Here is a 20,608-nt window from a genome sequence, read left to right on the forward strand (position 1 = left end):
CTAAAGCACAAAGGTTAATTTGTTTATGCTATGTTCCATCAAGATGGAGACTCCTTGTATTTGCAAAACTCCTCCTGAAATGGGGGCTTATTCCCTAGTGGGACCTGTCCTTGCAGTGCAATGGCAATAAGAGGGTGAGCCAGCACTGAGTATTGCTGAGGCTTTTTGCAGCTCCTGGTGCTGAGCAGGTGATTATCCCTGGAGAGCAGCAGAAGATGCTTCAGCACTGGACTACAGAAGATCAGAAGGACTTTTCTCCCTGCAAGAGAGGCTCCTCTTGTTTCCAGTTCCTAGACTGTCAGGGATCTGTCCTGTGTTCAGTGAATCATTCCTGGAGAGCACTCAGGCAGTGTGGAGGAGGAAAATGCCTGGTGTGAATGCAGGAGGTATAAAAGTCAGATGAGAGGGGAGAGATAAGAATATGTCAGGACAGAAGTACAGTGAAACTGGGACTGCAGAGGGGTCAAAGAGGAAGGTGCTGGAGCTGATGGAGAACTGGAGCTGAAGATTTGCAGGAGAGGTGACTTGGGAGCCTGGGAGATGGGGAGGGAGGCAGCAAGAGAAGATGGGTTGGCAAGGGAGATGGCAGTCTGAATTCTGACACTTTCTAATTTTGGAATGCTTGCCTTTGTAACCTTAATAATTTTGTTCTAATACACCAGATACAAAAATTGCATTATATGTTCTGAGGAATTTGGTTACTATGGTAATGGGTATATAAGTACATAAGAGATGAGATGTCAGCAATCAGAACAGCTGTAATGTAGCACGCAAACCTGTGACTGCCGGAATTTGGGAAGCAGGCCCTTTCAAACTTCTGCTTCAGTCTCATTTCTCACTGCTGGGATGTGTATTCCTGTGTGAAAGTGACATCAGAGCTTCTACGATAAATCTTTCGGATTTCTGGAATTCCAGCAGACATGCCCAAAAATTCTGGGTAAACAGACCACATACTTCCCTTCTGTGCCAGGATGGGAGGTCTGTATTCCCACCCAGCCTCTGGAAGTTGTGGACTGATGCTGGCTGCATGGACCACAAGTGTGCAGGATGGGAGCAGGCTGCTGCTGCCCTCTGCTCTGGCACCTGCCAGTTTCCCCATCCCTTGTCTAGGTGGATTTGGTAGTGCAGCTGATACCTGATAAAGTCTGTGCCAGAAGCTGTTGTGTTTGCTATGGCAGTTTGGTGATGGTGAGGTCTGGCCCAGCCATAGCAGCTGGGGAAGATGATGGGGAGGAAGAGCATCCTGGGGAGCGTCAGGCAGGGATGTGGGGCAGCTGTTGGCACAGGAGTGGAAAGGATGATGGTTCTTGCACACTTCTGATCCCTTCATCCATCTGCAGCAAGGCTGTTTTCTATGCCCACCCATACCTCTGATTGAAAAACCACTTCTACAGTGTTTCCTGCGGTTGGAGATGGATGGGTTGTGAGGATTATCCTCAACAGGGCAGGGTTGATGGAGGACTGGTACTGCTTGTAGGGTGCTGGAGGAGTACTGCGGGTGCAGTTCATCCCATATGGGGGAGGATCAGGACAGCTCAGGGCACAGCAGCGTGTTGGAGATTGCTTAAAGCCAAGCATGGTGTAATGGTGTGAGGATGAATTAGTGCTAGTGAGGAAATGTGGGCTGCAGGGAAGCTGCTGATAAGTTTTCAAGGTCCAGTCTTCAGATAGTTTTAAGTGGTGTTTTGGTCTTGATGTATGCATGAAAGGACTGTTAATGGAATTTGCTGGAGCAAAGCTGGGGGATATTGTCAATCCAGAGGAGGACTGGAGTCTCCAGCAGGACTGGATGAGCTGGAGGATTTGCAGTATGGAGACCTAAATGGAATAGTGCAAAGTGAATGGTCATGCAGCAGCAAGTATATAATAACATACAGAATATATAAAGTTGCATTATTATATATAAAGATGTGAAATATAAAAATATGATTTATGAGTTAGAAATAGAAATATGTGAAAGACTTGACTATATCCCCTTGATACCATGGTGATTTTTAAACTAGTGCTATATATCTAGGGAATAAGCAGATGTGGAGAATTCTGGTGGAGGACTTTTTTTTAAAAAAAGCTTCATTTGGGACAGATGTGAGGAAGGGCTGTTAGGATGGTCAGGGAAGTCAGTTCTCTCTCCTGCGTCATAAAGGGAGACAAAACTGGCTTTTTTCATCTAACAGGCTTAAGGGGACAGTATTCTATCTCTCCTGGTGCTTATCCCTCAATATTGAAAAGGGAAGAAAACTGTTTAAACCCTAAGGCCAGTGTGGGAAAAAGAGTAATGCAGTGTAAATTTACAATAATAAATCTGTAAATCAGTCTTAATCAGTTCTTAATCTTAAATTGGTTCCTAATCAAAACAGGAGTGGGGTTCTGGAGCAGCCTTGTAATCAGAGTAGTGGCTTTGAGAAGTTCTCAGGAGTTGGTTATTATTTGATGATTGGACTCTATTATAAAGTTGCTTAAAATAGCATGAACAGGACTTAATTGGACCTTGAGTCCTGTGTTCTTAACAATCCAATTGAGACATATTCCGTATATCTGAGCCACAAATTGTTTTGTGTATTAGTTGAAATGAGCATTTTCCCCATGAAAGCAGATAAAACTCATCAAATTAAAAGGTTATGCTTGTTATCTTAATACATACTGAAAATTATTTTTTGTTTTAAGTGAAAAGCATAAAGAGAAGGGATCTAGACCTTTTAGAAACCACTGGAGAAACATTTCTTCAAGTAGACAGAATAGTAGAAAAAGGGGATTTTCAAATTTGTTTTTGTTTGGTTTTGGTTGTTTGCCTCTTCCCCTTATTTTGTGCTGTGTAGGAAATGGTTCTGCTCAGTCATGTGAAGACTGGAAAAAAAATAACCTGAGCTGCAGTAAAACTGGACAAATTGTCATGACTTTGGGGAATTCCAGCAGGAAAGGAGGTGCTCCTGGGCTCTAGAAACATTTGACATAATTGCTCATTAAAGCTATCCCATTTATGGGTACAGATAATCTGGTAGCACACATTTGACAGCTATAAAAGGTTTTAAACTTTTTCAAAGCAGAAATATGCTTGAACCTCTTTTTGAACATCCATTAAGTTACAGACTTAGGTAAGCAGCTGTAAACCCTCTCTGCACTGCCAGTGTCTTCGTGTGCTCTAGTGGGTTGGTCACTCCTAAAGGACAGAATAATCTTTCACTGGTCATCTGTTCTGACAGGGCTTCTCTGCCTGTACCGAGTGCTGAAGAGCCCTCACATACATGCACCTTGCTGGAACCTTTCCTTATTTCCCTGCAGCTTTTCAATAAACCTTTTTTCTGTTTATGATAGCAATCCCGTATTTTATAAAATCCTGTGTTAAAAGAATTTGACCTTTTTCATAACAAGGTGTGTTTTGATGGTGCTTGTTTGACCCTAGAAGAATAGCAACATAAAAATTGTCATCCAGGTTCTAATGCCTCGCCTGTCTGGTCCTATCTGCTGTCCCTGGCAGTGGTGACAACCTGGGAGCATCCAGGAATACCTTACCTGACCTGGCTGTGGATGTTCTTACTCAAGGAAATGTCTGCTTTAAAAAGCAGTGTTTCTATCTCTTGGGCTCAATTCCTCACAGTCATTTCTGCAGGTTAATTTTGCTGTTAATACCTTGATTGGTTGAATTCCTTCACTCTGTTATATACATGCTGCTCTTACAGTTTATGGCTTCTCTCTTTGTTTTTGAAGTCTGAGCACTTATCATGGCCTTCTTACTTATGATTTTTAACTCTTACACATTTTCTCCTCATGCTTAGTTTGTCTTTTTAGGCATTTACAACTTCCTATTTCTAAGGCCTTTTTTACTGTACTTCCATTTTACTGCTGTATGTGAGTGAAGAATAATCTCCAGGAGCAGGCCATGGCAGAGACTTCTTAATGTACTGTCAGGAATTCTGTATAATTTTTCTGATTGATTCTTCATCTTGTTTAAAAAAAAACCCCAAAAACCAATCTGACATAGTCTTTTCCATAATTGTGCAATTATTTTTTGTTGAGCTGTCTGCAGGCTCAGCTCCTGAGTTTTGTTTAGTTTAAGAGTAGATATGTGCTTTATGGTTCTTTACTTTTCTGACCTTTCATCTCCTGCCTTGTTGCTCATTCATGCACTTTTTTAAGGTTGCTGTGTACTTTTTGATGCTGTCAGCTGCCCTAAATAAAACATATCAGGTACTTTTCCCTGCCATTCCAGATCTTAAATGCAGATATTATGCTGGATCTACACAGTGTCTGTGGTCACTCTGGTTACAAGAGCCTTTTCTCTTGTTCAAAATGTGATGTAATTATTATGTGACCTTTTGCATTTTTCAGTTTTGTATCAATTTGGAGGTGATGATTCTGTTCTCCACCTATGACTAATTCTCACAATAATTTTGTATTTTTTTCCACTTCTTTTTGAATATCCTTTTGAGCTGTTCTGTTCTTTTAATGACATACAGTCTAGCGCATAAACGGTTCGTTTTCTGGTCTTCGTGTATCACAGTCACCAAGTGATTAGCATGTTGCTCCCACTAATTAATAGTTCAGTTAATTCTTCTGTTCAGTTTGGCTGCAGCCGTTGTTGGGAGCTTCTCTGGAGCAGCAGCTGCTGGAAGGGGACAGCGGCTGTGACAAAAGCTGTACGTCACTCTGGAGCTACATCAGATTTTAGGGCAGCTGCTTTCTTGTCCCCATAGATCAGTAATGTTTAATTTATGCGTTCATGGAAGGACCAGATGTCTTGGTCTGTGACAGCACCTTACCTTATACCCAGTTATCTTCTTTGTGCAGCTCATTTACCTTTTTTCCTGTTCCCTTGTTCTCCTGTGTGGCTTTTTGTCAGGCTGGGTGACTGCCCGAGGCTTCTCGCTGTTGCAGCTTGGTTTGTAGGATTGTTCCTACAGAAACTCACAGTGTTCTCCTGGATTCTTCTGTTTGCATTTGGCTTTATTTTCTGCCTTAGGTCCTTCCTACTGGCAGCAGTTTTGCCAGGTTCATACTTGCTCAAATAAGAGTTTGACCCGTGGACTGGGGGTTGGACACTGCTTCTGGCTGGAGTGGAAGTGTGTCCTGGAGTTCTTCTGTACTCCAGGGAATTAATTTGCAAGCTCAATTTAAACATTTTCTTTTTTTTCTTTTTTTTTCTGATCAACCAGAAAGACTTTGAATTGCTTCCTTTCAGGCCTCTTTTCTAAAACTATGGTGATACTGCCACTTTTTAATTACTTCTTTTCTCAAGGGTAATTATCTGTGTTGTGAGCTTTAGTAGCTTATTTCTGAGTTATTTATGCTGAATCCAAAATAGCTAATTTGCTTACGTTTACTCTATTTATTGTTCTGGGACAGAATTGCTTAGGGGTCAAGAAAAGGTTTCTTTAAACTCAAGTCCCATTAGGATATCTGGCTAATTTTTTTTTATGGGCAGCTGGAGTTTCCCAGTATTTTTGCCTCTAGACTTAATTGACTCTCATCAACTGGTTTCTTGCTAACCTCTTCTTGGCCAGTGTGCTGCCAGCACAGCATCTCCCACCCTGGATCTGTTGTAACATGTGCTCCTCAGCTGGAGAGACGTGGCCATGGAGAGCTGGCTGTAGGTGATGCACTCACAGAATGTTTATTTTTGTGATGCTTTACGTTAGTAAAGGAAAAGAGTTGGCAACGACTGTGCACTTAATGAATTGCAAAAGAAGGGGGACAGAAGATTTCATTTTTTCCAGTTGCCTTCCTCATAGCTTTGCTAGCCTAAGGAATCACTAAATTTAGAGCTGACCTTCTTAATAAATGTACCAGAACTATCACAAGCATAGACATGCAGGAGATGTTAGTGTTGAATATGTCAGGGAATGGTGAGCACTTCTTGAACTTTCATGGCATTGGTCTTTGAGAATCGAATGCTGGCTCTTCTTCAGCTGTTCTGTAGGTCTAATTTTTAATCTCCTGGGATATTTTATTTTAAATAGTAGAAAAAAAATGCAGGATGCTTTTTTGCATTAATTTTTCTCAACTGCATTGGTAATGTCTTTTATATGCATTGTTTAAACAGTGGGGCCAGTGGTAGATTTGGTGTGAGTGACATTGTAAAAATTGCCAGTTAACAAAACTAGTATTTTCAGGAGTACTGGTAGTGTTGAGTATGTTTGTGTTTGCTTATAACTGACATATGAAACCTGTCAAAAGAGATTTAGTTTGTTTAGAATATCTTGTCTTTAACACGAGTACACACTTACCCAGTTAGTTATCTTTTGCACTACTTAGAAAACTTGAAAGATTGTAGAAATAATTAAAAATAAATATTTACACCCAGCCCAAAACCACAGATCCTGGGCTTGATCAGTGAAGGTTTGGGAAACGCAACTTTCTGACCCTTTTGTTAGTGACATTCCTGGAAAGTAAACACCCAAGCAGAACAGCTCAGTGGGATCAGAAAGTGTGCTGGGGTAAGTAATTCAAGGAGTTGATGGACATTTTAGTGTCAGAATCTTGAGAGGAAATCAAAGTAAGGCGCAGAGTCTACAAGTACACATATAAGAGAAATGCAAGCAGTGCTTGAACATAAAAGTGTCTTCCTGAGGCTATTCTGTGAAAAAGTATAATAAAAGAAAAAAAAAAAAACAGAAAAGCAGAGAGAGAAAGGAAAAAAATCTGCAAAGAGGTTTTTTCAGGATAGAACTTTTCCTCAAAAATCTTTTAAAAAGAAATTGAGAAAGGAATCTTATAGGAATGGTAGGCTTGTTCCTTGTGAGATGAAGAAAGAGGTACTGAGTTTGGAAGAAAAGCCTGTTGGAACATAGGTGGTCACACAGACAAAAAATTGCAAGAATTCACTGTAATATCCAGGTGCAGATTCATCTTGTCCTTCTAATCTATTCCTTCTAGAAATACCTAGGTGAAGGAATGTGAAAGATAAAGGGGACAGCATTTCATTTCATGCCTGTTCTTTGCTGAACTCCTATGGAGAAAGATCTCTGTTCCTGTGCAGGAAGCAGAGCTTTGTTACAGAGGTGTACATGGGGTTACCAACCATGTGAAGTGCCCTTGCTGCTGCAAGGCAGGTGATGGAAGTGTCCAGCACGACTCTAAGATCTCACCTGCTTCAGGCTTCGGCTGCAGAAGGGTCTCCTCACTTGGAGATGAAGCAATTCTGTCTTTCCCCTTCTCCTGGGGAGTGGCAGAAAGCAAAGGAGCATCTCATGTACATGAGCTTGGGCTGAAAAGCAAGGTGGAAAAAATCTCAGTGGGGCTTCCCATGCTCCACGGGTACCTTCCACAATCCAGTTTGCTCATCCCATTCCAGGTGCTTTTTTTCTGCTTGTAGTTGGCATTATTTTAGGATGATCAGTTTTGTGACAGCTTTTTGGATATTTTTCTGAGTATTTAACATTTTTCTAACAGTTTTCTTGTAGCATGTCATTCATCTGCACCTCCCTTTTCCTTAATGACTGACAGCCCTGGTGGATCCAGTGTGGAGAACAAATGTACTGAAAAGAATGATTTTAAGATCATTAAGAGAAAGGCAAGTTCATTACTTTGTCAGCATTTTTTTATCTGAGCTGCAGCTCACGACTAAGTGGTAAAAGTAAGTTAGCAGGATCCCAAGGGAGATGTTCCTGAGTTGCCCTTTGCCCTTTTTGCAGGGCATGGGAGAAATTAAATGCCACTTGCTGCATCTCCAGCCTTTTCTTGTTTCATTTCTGGGTTTTGGTTGTTGGTTTGTTGTTTTTTTTTTTCCTTAATTGCCACTCTAGGAAGAATTCCAAATTGCAGAAACTAGGAGGAGAAAAAATAACATGTTGTTAGCTTTGTGGGAGAGGCTTAGCCAAGTGAGCCAGGAGACTGTGATATGGGGTTTCACATGAGTCAAGGGACTACAATTTCTGTCTGTTCTGGGAGGTTTGAGGTGCTGATGGACCTTCCGTTGTGACAGTCACTGGAACACAACTGTCTTGATGCCATCTGTGTGGGGTCACTGAGTGTGGACAGGAAGCTGATTTTCAGCTATTCAAGGAAACAGCCACCTTCTGTTGTGAGCAGAGTAGCTCTTCTTCCATGTGTTCAGAGCATGGTAGGGCCCTTGAGAATTGCTCTGCTTTTGTCAAAACAGGAAAAAAAAAGCCTGGCTGGGTGGACCAGAACCTGGGTTAAAAGAGATTTGAAGAAATGTAAAGCAATAAAAAACATTATATATAGTTTTGACAAGCTTGCTGGAAGGAGAAATGTGGTGCAGTGATCAAGAATGTACTTTCCCAGGAACTATGAAGGATCTGATGAACCTGTGTCCCCCTGTGTTTGCTGAGCTGTGCAGAGGGATGGATACAAGACAGTCTTGAATCTGACAGTATCACACTGGCTGCAGGTTCTCTGAATTTCAGAGAAGCCAACAGAACTCCTGTTTTTGTGCCCTTGTGGAAAGGCCCCACCACTGGCTGGCACCTGGCTTTTGAGAGCAGCAAATAAAGTAATAGGACCTGTAGTAGGTGATTCCTGCCATTTATCTTTCTGGATGAGGTAACTCCATGCATAGAATTTGTCAGGCTAAAATTTTAAAGGCTGATTTAAATGCAGATCACAAAATTAAGTCAAGGGTAGTAGCGTCATTCCTAAAGTCACATATATCAGCACTGCCTGGTGTAATGTGTTCATTTCTTCTGATGCTGGACCTTCATCATTGCTGCTGTGTTCCCATGAACTGTACAGCCCTTCCACTTCCCATTCCAGATTAGATTCTCACTTTTCTTAGACTGCTTTCATCTTTTTTACCTTGCAAGCTTTTATTCAGAGTTTATAGAAATGGGGAGTGGTTTGTCTGCTACTTGAAAAAAAAATTGTGCTTTTAGGTCAAGTATTCAATACTGCACAGAAACTTTTAAAATTCATTATTTTAAGCATTATATAATGTAACCATTCTTTAAGCATTCTTGCCATCTAGGTCTTACTTTAGGCATAATTGCAAGTAAAAGAAAAAAATTAAAAGTTCTTTCAATAGTTCCATTTTATCATATTTATGATAGTTGTGGAAATTTTCAGTGTCAGCTGGAAGCCATTCAGGAAATTTTTAATAGTGTGTTGAGAGGATAATTTAATCTCAGCTTCGTACACTCCCTGGATCTGACCCATATGCAAGTAAGAGAAAATCCCTTTTCACATTTTTGACAGTTGCATGATGACACTCATTCCCCATCTTATTTGATGCTTTTGCTTTAGATCGTGCCAGAGAAAATTACACTGAAATTTAGCAACTGTTTGCACTACTTGCAGTGTAGATTCTTTTTTTAAAAAAAAAAAAATCTAAAGATCAGTTTCTAAATAAAGTTATGTTGTGGTGGGAAGTTGTTTTTTGGTGGTGTGAGGGCTTTTTTGTTGGTTGTTTTATTACTTTGAGTAAGATCTGCAAAGAAGCAGTAGTTTTCTGTGTTGCATATTCACTTTTTAGTCTTTGCTGTAAGAGTGTCAGCTCTAAAGATCATAGGGGCTGTAACTGGTCTCCTGCTTGGTTTGTTTGTTTTTAAAGTGTCATATATATTCTATCAGGCAGAAACACAGTGTAGCTATTTGTGACACCAAAGAAAAGTTTTTATAGATGTTACAGTGCTAAGTGTATGGGATAGCAGATGAGTAACATAAAACAAGATTTATGTCTCAAATTGTAAATAACTTTGTTTATAGTTCAGTAATGGAGGACAGCTTTCTTGTTGGCCTCCTTAGCTGTCGTGGAAGTCTGTGTGGCTCTTGCTTCCAGTGAAAGGGGGAGACATGGGATGATGGATGCTTAAGTCTGTTTGTTGTCTCCATTTTGTGCTCACATGGTATTTGTTTAGCTCTGGTTCTGGTATTCTTGTGTGTAGAAGCTGTAGGATGTTGGGTATGTTAATTCCTTGAAATGCCATTTGTAGGGATGGCATGCTGCTCTTCCATGCTGATTATCTCTGAGTGACTCTGGTGTAATTTGATTTCTGCAAACTTTTGAGCCACCTTAAGGAACTACAAATGCTTTGCTGTATCTCATGCTTAGTGTAACTGAGTACCTTCTAATCAGTGTCACTCACTGAGTTGGTTTGGATAGGAACTTGAGAAATCATATGATGGGCAGGTGAAAATCTCAATATACAGTTCCTTTCTCTTCAGGGAAGGCCAAACACGTTCTCTTTGTGCATTGGTTTATTACCTGAAAACACTTATCTGTGACAATGACAGTTGTCAGAGAGTTTAGTGTAGTGTGGACAGATTTTAATTTCTGTGAGGTCTCTGTAGCATAAGACTGAAATACACACTTTAAATATGGCAACTAACCATTTTGAGCTTTGCTTGTTCTGCTCTGCAGCATCCCAGGGGATGTTAGTCACAGGGGTGCGTCTTAACTTCAGCTTGAGATGACATGGCAGGAGGCAGAAAACTCCAAAGAGAACAGGTCTTATCCCGTCCTCATCTTCAGCTTCCTTGTGTCAGAGGTTCAAGGGGTGTGTGTGTACCTTTAATATAGCCATAATTACAGGGATGTAACACCTTATCGATTCATAGACTTTTGTGGATGTGTGCATGCGGTTTCTGCTAACTGATAGTTGTTCAGATGAAAGTAATTTGATAAAACATTTTGGCCTGTAGTCAGTGTCATTTATACCAGTAATGGTAGCCACTAAGTGTAGTGAGTTCAGACTGCTGTGTGGAAATAGAGCTGGGCCAGTCCTGTGCCTTGGTCATTCCCTGGTTTGCTTTGAATCTTTCTCGTGTTCCTACACCACCTTATTGGTTAAGAGTGGAGTTGATCTAAGTCCTGGTAGTAGTGTTTATGCAGTGCAGTATTCTCTTTTTGTATGAGTGACACCTAGGATAAAATGTGAATTTATTTTTTCTAATTTTAGCAGCCTGCGAGGTGGCTTGTAGGAAGTCACGCACAGTCGGAGGGTGCTGTATCCTGTTTGCAGTGCCTGTTCCTTGGCCAGAGCCAGGACCCAGCCACCTGATCTCAGCTGAATGAGATGATCAGTCCCATCCACTGGGAACAGTTGTGTTTAACAGTATAGCTGCACCAATCTGAAAAACCTGTAGTGAAGAGACTACTGGTGGAAGAATGTAAAATACCCAAGTGCAACTTGACTGTACTTTAGAAAACCAGCTGCCTGCTGGTGTGTGGTTTAATTTTCAGTGCAGTTTAGTTGGAGGGTTGATTTTTTTGTTTTAATCTTAAGTCTCGCCTGTATTTTTAACACACCTAAAATAATGCAGTAGCTGTTTTGTATGCCACTTCTCTTGCTTTCCCTTCCATTTCCCCACAGCATTCAGGTGTCATTACTGCAAGGCAGGAGGCAGAGCTTTGCTGCTGGCACTGCTGGGCTTTGGCAGGCAGTGCCTTGTTGTCTGGGTAAAAAGAAGACTGAGGGAATTTATTTTGTAGCATCCATAAAAATGGGAGCGCTTTATTAAGCAAGATTGTGTAAAGATTTCTTACGGATGGAATTTACATTAATGCATTTTATTGTTCCATCTAAACAGATCAGATGATAAGCACACTGTCATGTACACGTTTGTGACTATTCTGTTAAATACATTTTAATACTTAATGTTTTTATTCTCATGCATTTCAAAGCAGCAATTATTTCTAAGAATAAAGATAATGAAATTTGTCTTGATGCTCTCAGGATTAAAGGGGGAAAAAAATGTATTTTAAGGTGTATCACAGCAGGTGAGGAGCTCTGCTCTGTCCCGTCCCACGCCTGTGTGTGTTGTCAATGGGCCTGGTAGGAGTTTTAGCTGCAGGAAGAAATGTTCCTGTTGATGACATTTCAGAGGCATGCTCAGAAAGGACGCCAAGAATGAGTGTGGTGGCTGGTTTGGCATGGGGGGTCGGTGGGGAGGGGGAGAAGGCAGTAATCCATCTCAGCTGCAGCAGGGTTTTCCCCTCGCGCTGCTCTCACATGCACGCTCGCTCGCGGGGACATGTGACTTTTGGCCATATTAGCAGGTTTATCCAAGCCTAGCCCCTCTGACTAACAGATGTAGGGAAAAGGGCATTCTGGGATTGCAGCAGTTGCTTTTGAACAACAATGTCCTTTTTGTAAGAATCTGATGCTTCTTAAAAGATGGAACATGACATCATTACCGTCGATCCAAGAAACATTCCTTCAATAATACTGAGTGTGCTCTGGTTATCAGCTCCCTTCCCCCAGCTCCTTTCTCTTGCTTTTCTGACATGCTTTTTGTCTATTGTTTTGTCGGGGGCTGTAAATGTGAAACAGTTGTCTTTCAGTGTTATGTGCTTGCTAGGGCTGGAATCAAGTGGAATATTGTTGATTTATAAGAAAGAAAGAAAAGTAACAAAAAACCTACTTTTCCTCCAGCTTTCATAAATGTAGTGTGCTTCAGGTAAGGGCTGAGCTGGAGCTAATTATTTCCCTTCCCACACTGTATTAGTTACTGTGTTACGCAAGGGAAGGTGGGGATATCACAGTCCTGTTCCTGTGCATCCCACTCGGCCTCCCTGGCAGCTGTGTGCAGATGCTGGTTGCTTGCAAGGCTCCTGCAGTGATCCTGCATCCATAGGAAATGTGTGTGTGCTCAGCAGTGCAGGGTGGCAGAGTTGGGAGCAGCTGCGTATTTTCTGTATGTGTGTTCTTCTACTTGCTCCACCACTGGGATTTGAGTGTCGACTTTTCCTTATCCCCTGAGAGCAGGCTATCACAGAACACGTTCTGGGTTGCGTTATAAATCTCTTTGATTGCTGTCTGCTTGGAGGAAAATGCTAGGTTTTGCTTTCCTTCCCTGTGTTTTCTCTCCCATGCATGTCTTCTTCAGAAAAACTGGAGGCTCTTGTGGAGTTTACAGCTAGATTTGTCTTCTCTGTGTTTCACAGGCTCTGCAGCAATGCTGGGAGGTCTCTAACAAGGAGCAGGCAGGCTGTGGCACTTCCACATGCTGCAACTCTCTAGAGAAGAGAACCACTGAGCACAAACATGCAGGAATATGTCTTTTTCCATCCTTGCAGGAATTGCTCTGCAGGGAGTGGAAAACAAATGATTCATTGATGGTCTAGAGGCTTGGAGAAAGGTGGAGTTTACAGTGTCCAGAAAGGGAGGAGATATGGACGGACAGGGCCTTCTGATATGTTGGTTAAACTCAGGTTTGGTGTCTTTCACATATTCATAATGAAAATAAACCCCCAACTTTTTTAAAAAAACAGAGTTGAGATATGAAATAGGAATAAAAAAAGCACAAGTCTTGGCCAGACAGAGATTTTTTTGGAAAGAAGAGAGATGTGTGATTAACTGTTTGCCAGTGACAGAATTTGTTTTTATTGGTGACAAATTACAGGGATTTAATAGGAAATCCCAATACCTCCCTTTTATAGGAAAAATAAGAGCATTTTACTTGTAGCGGTTTGGCATTACCTGTTGTAAAGATACAGTAAGATTTTAGCATAACTTAACAGTATACTTTTATTCTGGATAGATTCCAAGACACAAGACTTGTAGTAAAGGAAAGCAAACTCATGGTGCAGTCAGAAAGAATTTTATACATTTGCAGTTGTGTCTGAAGTTGCAAGTTCCCCTGAAGACAGTGTTTGCCAATGGCGTATTGTCCATTGTCTCATGTGCCATCACAATTAAAATGTCTTTGCCTCTGCTGAAGCAGAGCAGAATGACGAGCAGTGGGTGTGGAATTGGGTATCTCCTGTTCCAGATGCTGTTTCTCTGAGGAAAGGGGTTGCAAGTAAACCTCTGAAGAACAGGCAGTTCGTGATAGACATAACAAAATCCAAACAATTCTTTAGGACACTGCAGGTGTAACTCCAGAGGGAGTCACAATAATTTGGACTCACTGGTGATGAACTGGTTATCACTGTAGGTCGGAGATTCTCTGACTGCTCTGCAGGTGACTGAGCAGATGCTGGAGCTTGGAATGTATCTCATTTTGGGTTTTGATTTTGGTTTCTGTCCTGAAGAAATGCTTGACTGGTGTCACAGTGGGGCTGTGGCATTATCCCAGCACACAGGGGTGTGTTGCTTCACACACCAGGGCTTCTTGCTCTGGAGGAAGTGGAAGCTGCTTTGCTGTGGCTTGTTTCAGGCTCTTTGAGCAGAGGATAATCAGTGAAGGATTGCAATCTTTTTCTTGCAGTAATCCATGCTGAAGAGGCTCCATTCATACAGATGAGCCAAGGGTTGAAGCAGCACTTTAAACCCAGATAGTCGGTCGGCTGACTGCCCAGCAGGATGCCATCAACCAGCCGAGCGGGCAGCCTGAAGGACCCCGAAATTGCAGAGCTCTTCTTCAAAGAAGATCCAGAAAAGCTCTTCACAGATCTCCGAGAGATTGGCCATGGAAGCTTCGGAGCAGTTTATTTTGTAAGTAGCACCATGACTTGTGAATTTTAGCTGTGTTTGATTTTAGACTGTGGATGTAGACTTTTTGGAACATAACGAGGAAAAGAAACTACTGTGACTTCTTTTGTGTGGTATTTGGGGCAGAGATGTTTTCTTCTGTGTCTGTATAGTCTCAATCCATTCACAAACTTGCAGTATCTGCAAGGTGTTTGCATACAAAAAACCCCCTGGAAACTTAGTCCTTGCCTAGTGCTTTTGGGTTCATCATTATGTTGCAAGCAGGGATTTATGTGCAAATTAAAACATGGACTTGTGCTCCATCAATTGTGACTGGCACTGCAGTTCTCTTGGTCTGATCATCTCCTTATCACCTTTTGGTCCTTGAGAGAAATTGAGTTCTCTCCCTCTTTGTATATACCCCCAGGCTCCCTTAAAGCTATTCTTTGTGTTTGACACCTGAGTGTTGGTGCTTTTGTTGTCATTTGTCCTGTCACATCCATTCCTACTGCAGGCAAGAATCCCAGTATCCATCTGCATAAAACTTACTTGACATGAACGTCTGGACAGCAGAATTTTTCTCAGGCTGCTTTTATAGCTCAGCTGGCAGTGGGATCCTCACAGTAACCTCAGTGCAGGTTGCTGTATGTTAACCAAATACTGTGAGGCCTTCATTAAAAAACACTTTCCTCAGAAAACCCTTTCAGGTTTATAATTATAGGAGGCGTGGCCAAACCTGCCAATTTTCCTTCAGAAAGCCATTTGTGTCACTATTTTATGAGATGCCTATTCAGTGTTAATAATTGCAGCAGACCATGTTGGGAACCTTCCAGCACAAATTTAATGCAGCACAGATGAACTAATTAGGAAAAGCTTCTTAATTTTGTTCCCTGCTTAAAACTATGAGCCACCACTGTCTGGGAACAGATCTGGGGGAGGAAGTGTTTTCTAACGAAGCAATACTCACCTGCGGCCTTAAATTCACCTCATTTACTCACTTTGGTTAAAGAGTGAATATAAAGGGAGGGAAGTGACAAATCTGTCTTCCTGCTGTGTGGAAATATTATTGAAGAAATATTGTGGAAGTTTTCTGGGAATGCTGTCTCTTACAGAAGCATGCATGGACCACACAGGTATGGAAACCCATGATGCAGCTGCAGGTAGCCTGTGAGCTGGATGCAAACAGCATTCCCCAACACCAGCAGGAAGCTGCCATGACTTGAACTTTGTCATTGTTTCCAGCTCGTTCTCCAAAGCCATTGCAGCTCAGAGGCATTAATTTCTAGCCTGTTCTTTCTCTGAAAGTGTTCTGTGCAATGTACCCCATCCTTCAATTAAGAGCCCAAAAGATGAGAGAGACAATATGGAGAGGGAAATTTAATGTGAATTAAATAAGCAGAAGAAGTGAAACATAAAAGAGTCTATGTCTTGGGTGCTTTATTGCTCTGTAAAGCTAGAGAAAAACTTCTCTTAAGTTTCTTTAACTAGATTTTGATTCTGCTACTGCAGGCAAACTTTCTCTAATTAATATAATACTAGATTATAGTTAATAACTGCTTAAAACGGTATTACTGAAGCCAGTGACATACTCCACTTTTCTTTGTGCATACTTTGCTGTATTAATGCTGAAGCTACTCTGGTCCCCAGATGTTGATCTTTTGTGTGGAGTTTTTGGAGGAAAGCAGGATATATGTGCATACATGTCTGCCATAAAACAAGCTTTGTTTGTTTGGATGGTTTAAGGGAGCTGGCCTTGCACACCCTCCTGGCTTTTGTCTAGGAGCTGTCTTTTTTTCAATTGTTCAAGATCACAGGGAAACTAAAAAAAAGCAAATGGAACTCCATGATTTTAATATTTCTGGGGTGTCAGCCAGGACACTTCTCCCTCTCTAGGACTGTAGGTGTTCAGCAAACCCTGTCAGGTGTTGTTTGCTTGGGTTTTCTGATGCAAAGCTTCCTCTTTCCAGGCTGCTTTCATGGCATACAACGTGCACCAAAAACCATGGTTGATAGATAGGTGTGGGGGTAATTGCCCAGCAGAAAATCCATATTACCCTGAAATCTCCCCTGCCTTATTTGAAATACAGTTTAGTGTTTTACTGTTAGTTGTACCCATCTTCCTTCCCTTTTAGCAGTGATCCCAGCAATGGGTGATACATTGATCTTACTCCTGTCTCTTTGTTTCTGATGCATCCTGCAATGGCAGAAAGTTTTGTTGTTTTTTTTTTTTTCTTTCATAATTGATATGAATTTTGCTGGTTCACCTCATGGTTTTAGTTTCTTAGAAACTGCAAGTCTGGCACCTCTGAATCATTTTTGGTATTATCCTTACCCTACTCCCTGCTCTGCAGTGTAATAATAGCTTTTGCTTGACACAGGAAACCTACTACACTGGAACACTGCAGATGGAGGAGAAGAATAGCCCACTCTCTTTTGTTAGAGCTGGGTTCCTTCTGCTCCACTGTAGTATTTTTTTTTGCCTGTTTTATTGGCAGTTCTTCATCCAGTTGAATGTTTAAGAGATTGTCTCTAATCAGTAAAGATCTAGGAGACAGAATTTTATTCTACCTTTTTTGTCTCACACAACAAAAATATTCATCCCCCACTGAACTTTACAGGTACTATCAGTGAGAGGATCCCCTCAAACAAAAAGAAAAGCAAAATTAGTATTGGTTCAAGCTTATCATAACCAGTTGAAATAAAGACTGACAGGGAATTCTGGGAATCTCTTTAATGAACAGCAGAATTAAAACATAACTGAAAAACCTTTTTACAAAAGGCAGAGCCCTAGTATTTCATTAATACATGTTCTGGTAGGATGTGCTAGATAGTACAAATATATTAAAAATCAGCATTTTCATCAGTCATCAGTGAATGCTGTGGTGCACATTATTCTGATTTATATCATTAGGATTCATGTCCAAGTTGATTATTATTATCAGAGAGACTCAAAGGTCTTTTCCTCCACCACCCTCCTGTGCTGCTGAAATCTTTTAACAGAGGAAATCTGGGGTCTTGTCTGCAGCCATCCTTCCTACAAGGTGCTGCCTCTTCTCCTGCCATGGGGATTGAGCCCTTGCTTTGGTGCTGAATTAAACAAAGCTTCTTGTCTACTTCTTGCCTTGCGTTGTTGCTATCTGAAGTCAGGAAATTTGCCTTTGAGGTGTGAAAAACTATGTACATTTATGGTGCAGTGTAAATAACAATACTATGAGACTGAGAAGTCTCATCTGAAGATGGGTCACTTGGATCGCTGCCATCTCTCTCTGTATCATCTGCCTTTCTTTAAGACAAAAAAGTTAATTTTTGGGAGCATTGAGGAGAAAGTCACCAGTGCCAGGAGCAGGTACATATCACCAGTGCATCAGGTGACATTTTTCCTTATGGTTTGAATGGAACTGGTGGCTGAGCCTATCTTCTGTTTCATATGGAATGGACCTGGGCAGGGAGAGGTGATTTAGGGAAAATCCCTTCTACTTGAATCAGAGCTGCTTTTATTAGCTGTGATTTTTAGTTTAAAAGTCACAGTGCTTGACTCCTGCAGAGACTTGCTGGATGCTGAGCATGGAAAAATGTCACACCTTGTCTCCCAGACAGGAGGGTGATCTTTCACTTCGGAAAGAAATTTCTGATTCTTGCAGCAGTCACAACCCTCAGAAGATATTTTAGTTTAATGCTCTGCAAAAGTGAACTAAGAAATAAAGATTATTTTCTGATTGTGTGTGGTTTGCATCTTATGGAAAGTTGGGGCCTGAAGAATCTGATGGATGGTGTTTTTCTGTTGCAGGCACGTGATGTGCGCACCAATGAAGTGGTGGCCATCAAGAAAATGTCATATAGTGGGAAGCAGTCCAATGAGGTATGTAGAATATGTTGTATATTAAACCTTGATCATTGCAAATGCTTATTATGTAGGATGGTTTTAATTAGCTTGGGTTCCTGCAGGAGAAATATTTTCTGTAACTGTAAAGGTGAATGAGGGTACTAAGTAAACAAAGCAATTAAAATTAGTTTACTGTTCACAGTGTATTCCTGTCTAGTCTGCTCCTGGAAAAGATGGGTAGGACTCTCTTCTTTCAGACATGAAGGGCTCTTTTTGGGACAACATAAATGTGTAGAAAGGAAAAAAAAATTAAATGATGGGTTTGTATATTGGTGTCTTATTGCCCTTAAGTGCTCCATTTTAAATACCCTTCAAGAAAACAATATTGCTTCCTGGACAAAGGAGTAATAGGAATGGAAACAGTAGTGAGAGCTTCAGAGGGAGCCTTGCTTGTACAAAGTAGTGAGGCAGAATGCATCCTTCCCTGGAATGACTGTGCTCATGAGCAGGTGAAACAAAGGCAAAACAGCAGTGAATGAATGAATGTGAAAATCTGAACAGCAGCATAATTCCAGAAGAATTGCCAGACCCAAGGAATAAGGCAGTCTTTGCAGAGGGGTCTGTAGAATTGTGCCTCTGAGATTTAGACATTAAGTGTTTTCATGGCCACCCCAGATGTGTCTCCTTTCCCTAGGATGTTTAGCAGAGATAGTTGATTTTATGCTTGAAATGTTTAAGTGCTAATACACATTCTTGAAAAGCCCAAGATGACACGAGCACCTGATATGGTATTTCTGGTAAATAACATCTATCAAATCATGGTGTGATTTTTCAAGAGAAGTATTTATTGTAAGCACATTGTCCAAGGCATTTATGGTTCCCTCCCTCCACTCTCTATATTCCAATCTTAGCAGCAGTCTTGCTCCGATGAGTTTGACTAACAGCTCATTGCTTTCTGTCCTTGCCTTTTGTGTATTGATCATCGGCACTCCAAGGAGCTGAACTATTCCTTCCTCTCTGTGTGTGTGTTGTATGTCTGTGTAGGAGGTAGAGGTGGCAGTGTGTCTCCAGCAGTCCTGAATTCTAGCTTCAGAGTTAAATTTGCTATGCCTGTTTCTGTTTTGTCACTGCGGTGACTTGTTTAACTGTGTTCTGATGAAAGAATAATTTGTACTTGCTACTTGTCCTACTGTTTTAATTACTGTGAGCTATAAATACTCTATTCACATGAATGAAACAAACTGTGCATGCTTCAGAAATAGCTTTTGTTTGTCTTCAATGCTTATGTTTCTTTATTTTGAAGAAAGTAATAAGACCAGGATTAAAACACTTTCTATTTTACATCCATATTTATTTGTTTTGTTCAGAAGTTCGCTAGTTAATGACCTAGCCTATGTAAAGAAAATTGATTAAGGGCATTCTGGTATCATTTGTATTTACTTTCATTTCATAATAAGATTTTATCATTGGTGGGAACAATTATTTGCTCAAATAAGGTCATATTTTATACTGAAAATAAGTTTAAAACCTTTGAAAAATGTCGTACTGTGCTCTTAATGTGATTTTGGAGCTTTTTTCTCTGCAGGAAATCATGAATACTTCTTGACTAATACATCACTTCTCTCTTCCCAATGTAGGAGTTTTAGCATGGTGCTTTCTTGGTTTGGCTTTTATTGCTTAGTACCTCAAGGCCTTTGAGGCTGAAGGTAAAAGGCAACTAAGTCACTCCAGTGTCAGTGAGAGAGTTTATGTTAGTATAGCTGCACTGTGTCATTCTCATGGCATTTTTGGTGTTGAGAAATACTTAGTCAATCAACTGCCTCTTTTGTGGCTTCCCTGTTTCCCTGATTTTGTGTGTTTCTGTCACTTTTTGTTGAGGAGGATTTGGGTTTTGCATGTTTTCCAAAGCCTTAGGGTAGATGGCCCTTTGGGAGTACTACCCACATACCAACACCTGAGGAAGAGTGTGCTGAGAAATTAACAGGATCTGGAAAAGTAACTTTTGAACCTTTTGGTGTTGGGTGAGGTTTCTCTACCTCTGGCTAACTTCAGAACTGATACTCTTGCTCAAAAACATTTGCAGTGTCAACACTCTTATGTTGATGGCTGCATACTTAAATGGTTTCAGCTACTGCATTTGGTTTTGAAAATACTTTCTTGTAGTTGTAGTTTTGCTGTTGCACTCATAGGCTTTTGCCTTTCTTGCCTGAGGAGATGTAGATGTGTAGCATTTGGGGGGACTTGGAGGTCTCTGAGAGGAGCAATGGCAGTGTCTAGGCATGCACTGGAATCTGACATTTTGGCCTCTTCTGTACTTTAAAGTTGCACTGGCAGAGCTCCCTTTATTATAAACCTGGTTTTGTTTTATCTGTTTATATTTTTTCTCCTGCAGAACCATTCCCTTATCTAGTAGGTAACTCATTTTAAATTGGCCCTTGTAAAGATTAAACTAGTAATAGAGAAACATTATCAAGGATGT

At 41.0% G+C, this 20,608-nt stretch overlaps 1 protein-coding gene across 2 annotated transcripts in view; it reads left to right on the forward strand.

Annotated features, from left to right (window-relative positions):
* The window catches only part of TAOK1 (TAO kinase 1), a 63,499-nt gene that overhangs the window by 15,284 nt on the left and 27,607 nt on the right, over positions 1-20,608 (forward strand). For both annotated transcript variants that reach the window (XM_085078340.1, XM_085078339.1), the window contains exons 2-3: positions 14,104-14,330; positions 18,094-18,165. In XM_085078340.1, coding sequence (XP_084934466.1) covers positions 14,199-14,330; positions 18,094-18,165 — 204 coding nt within the window. In that variant the 5' untranslated portion in view covers positions 14,104-14,198. The remainder of the gene's footprint in view (positions 1-14,103; positions 14,331-18,093; positions 18,166-20,608) is intronic.

Source organism: Lichenostomus cassidix, chromosome 19 (assembly GCF_008360975.1).
Source record: "Lichenostomus cassidix isolate B80296 chromosome 19, HeHo_3.0, whole genome shotgun sequence".
Lineage (NCBI taxonomy): Eukaryota > Metazoa > Chordata > Aves > Passeriformes > Meliphagidae > Lichenostomus > Lichenostomus cassidix.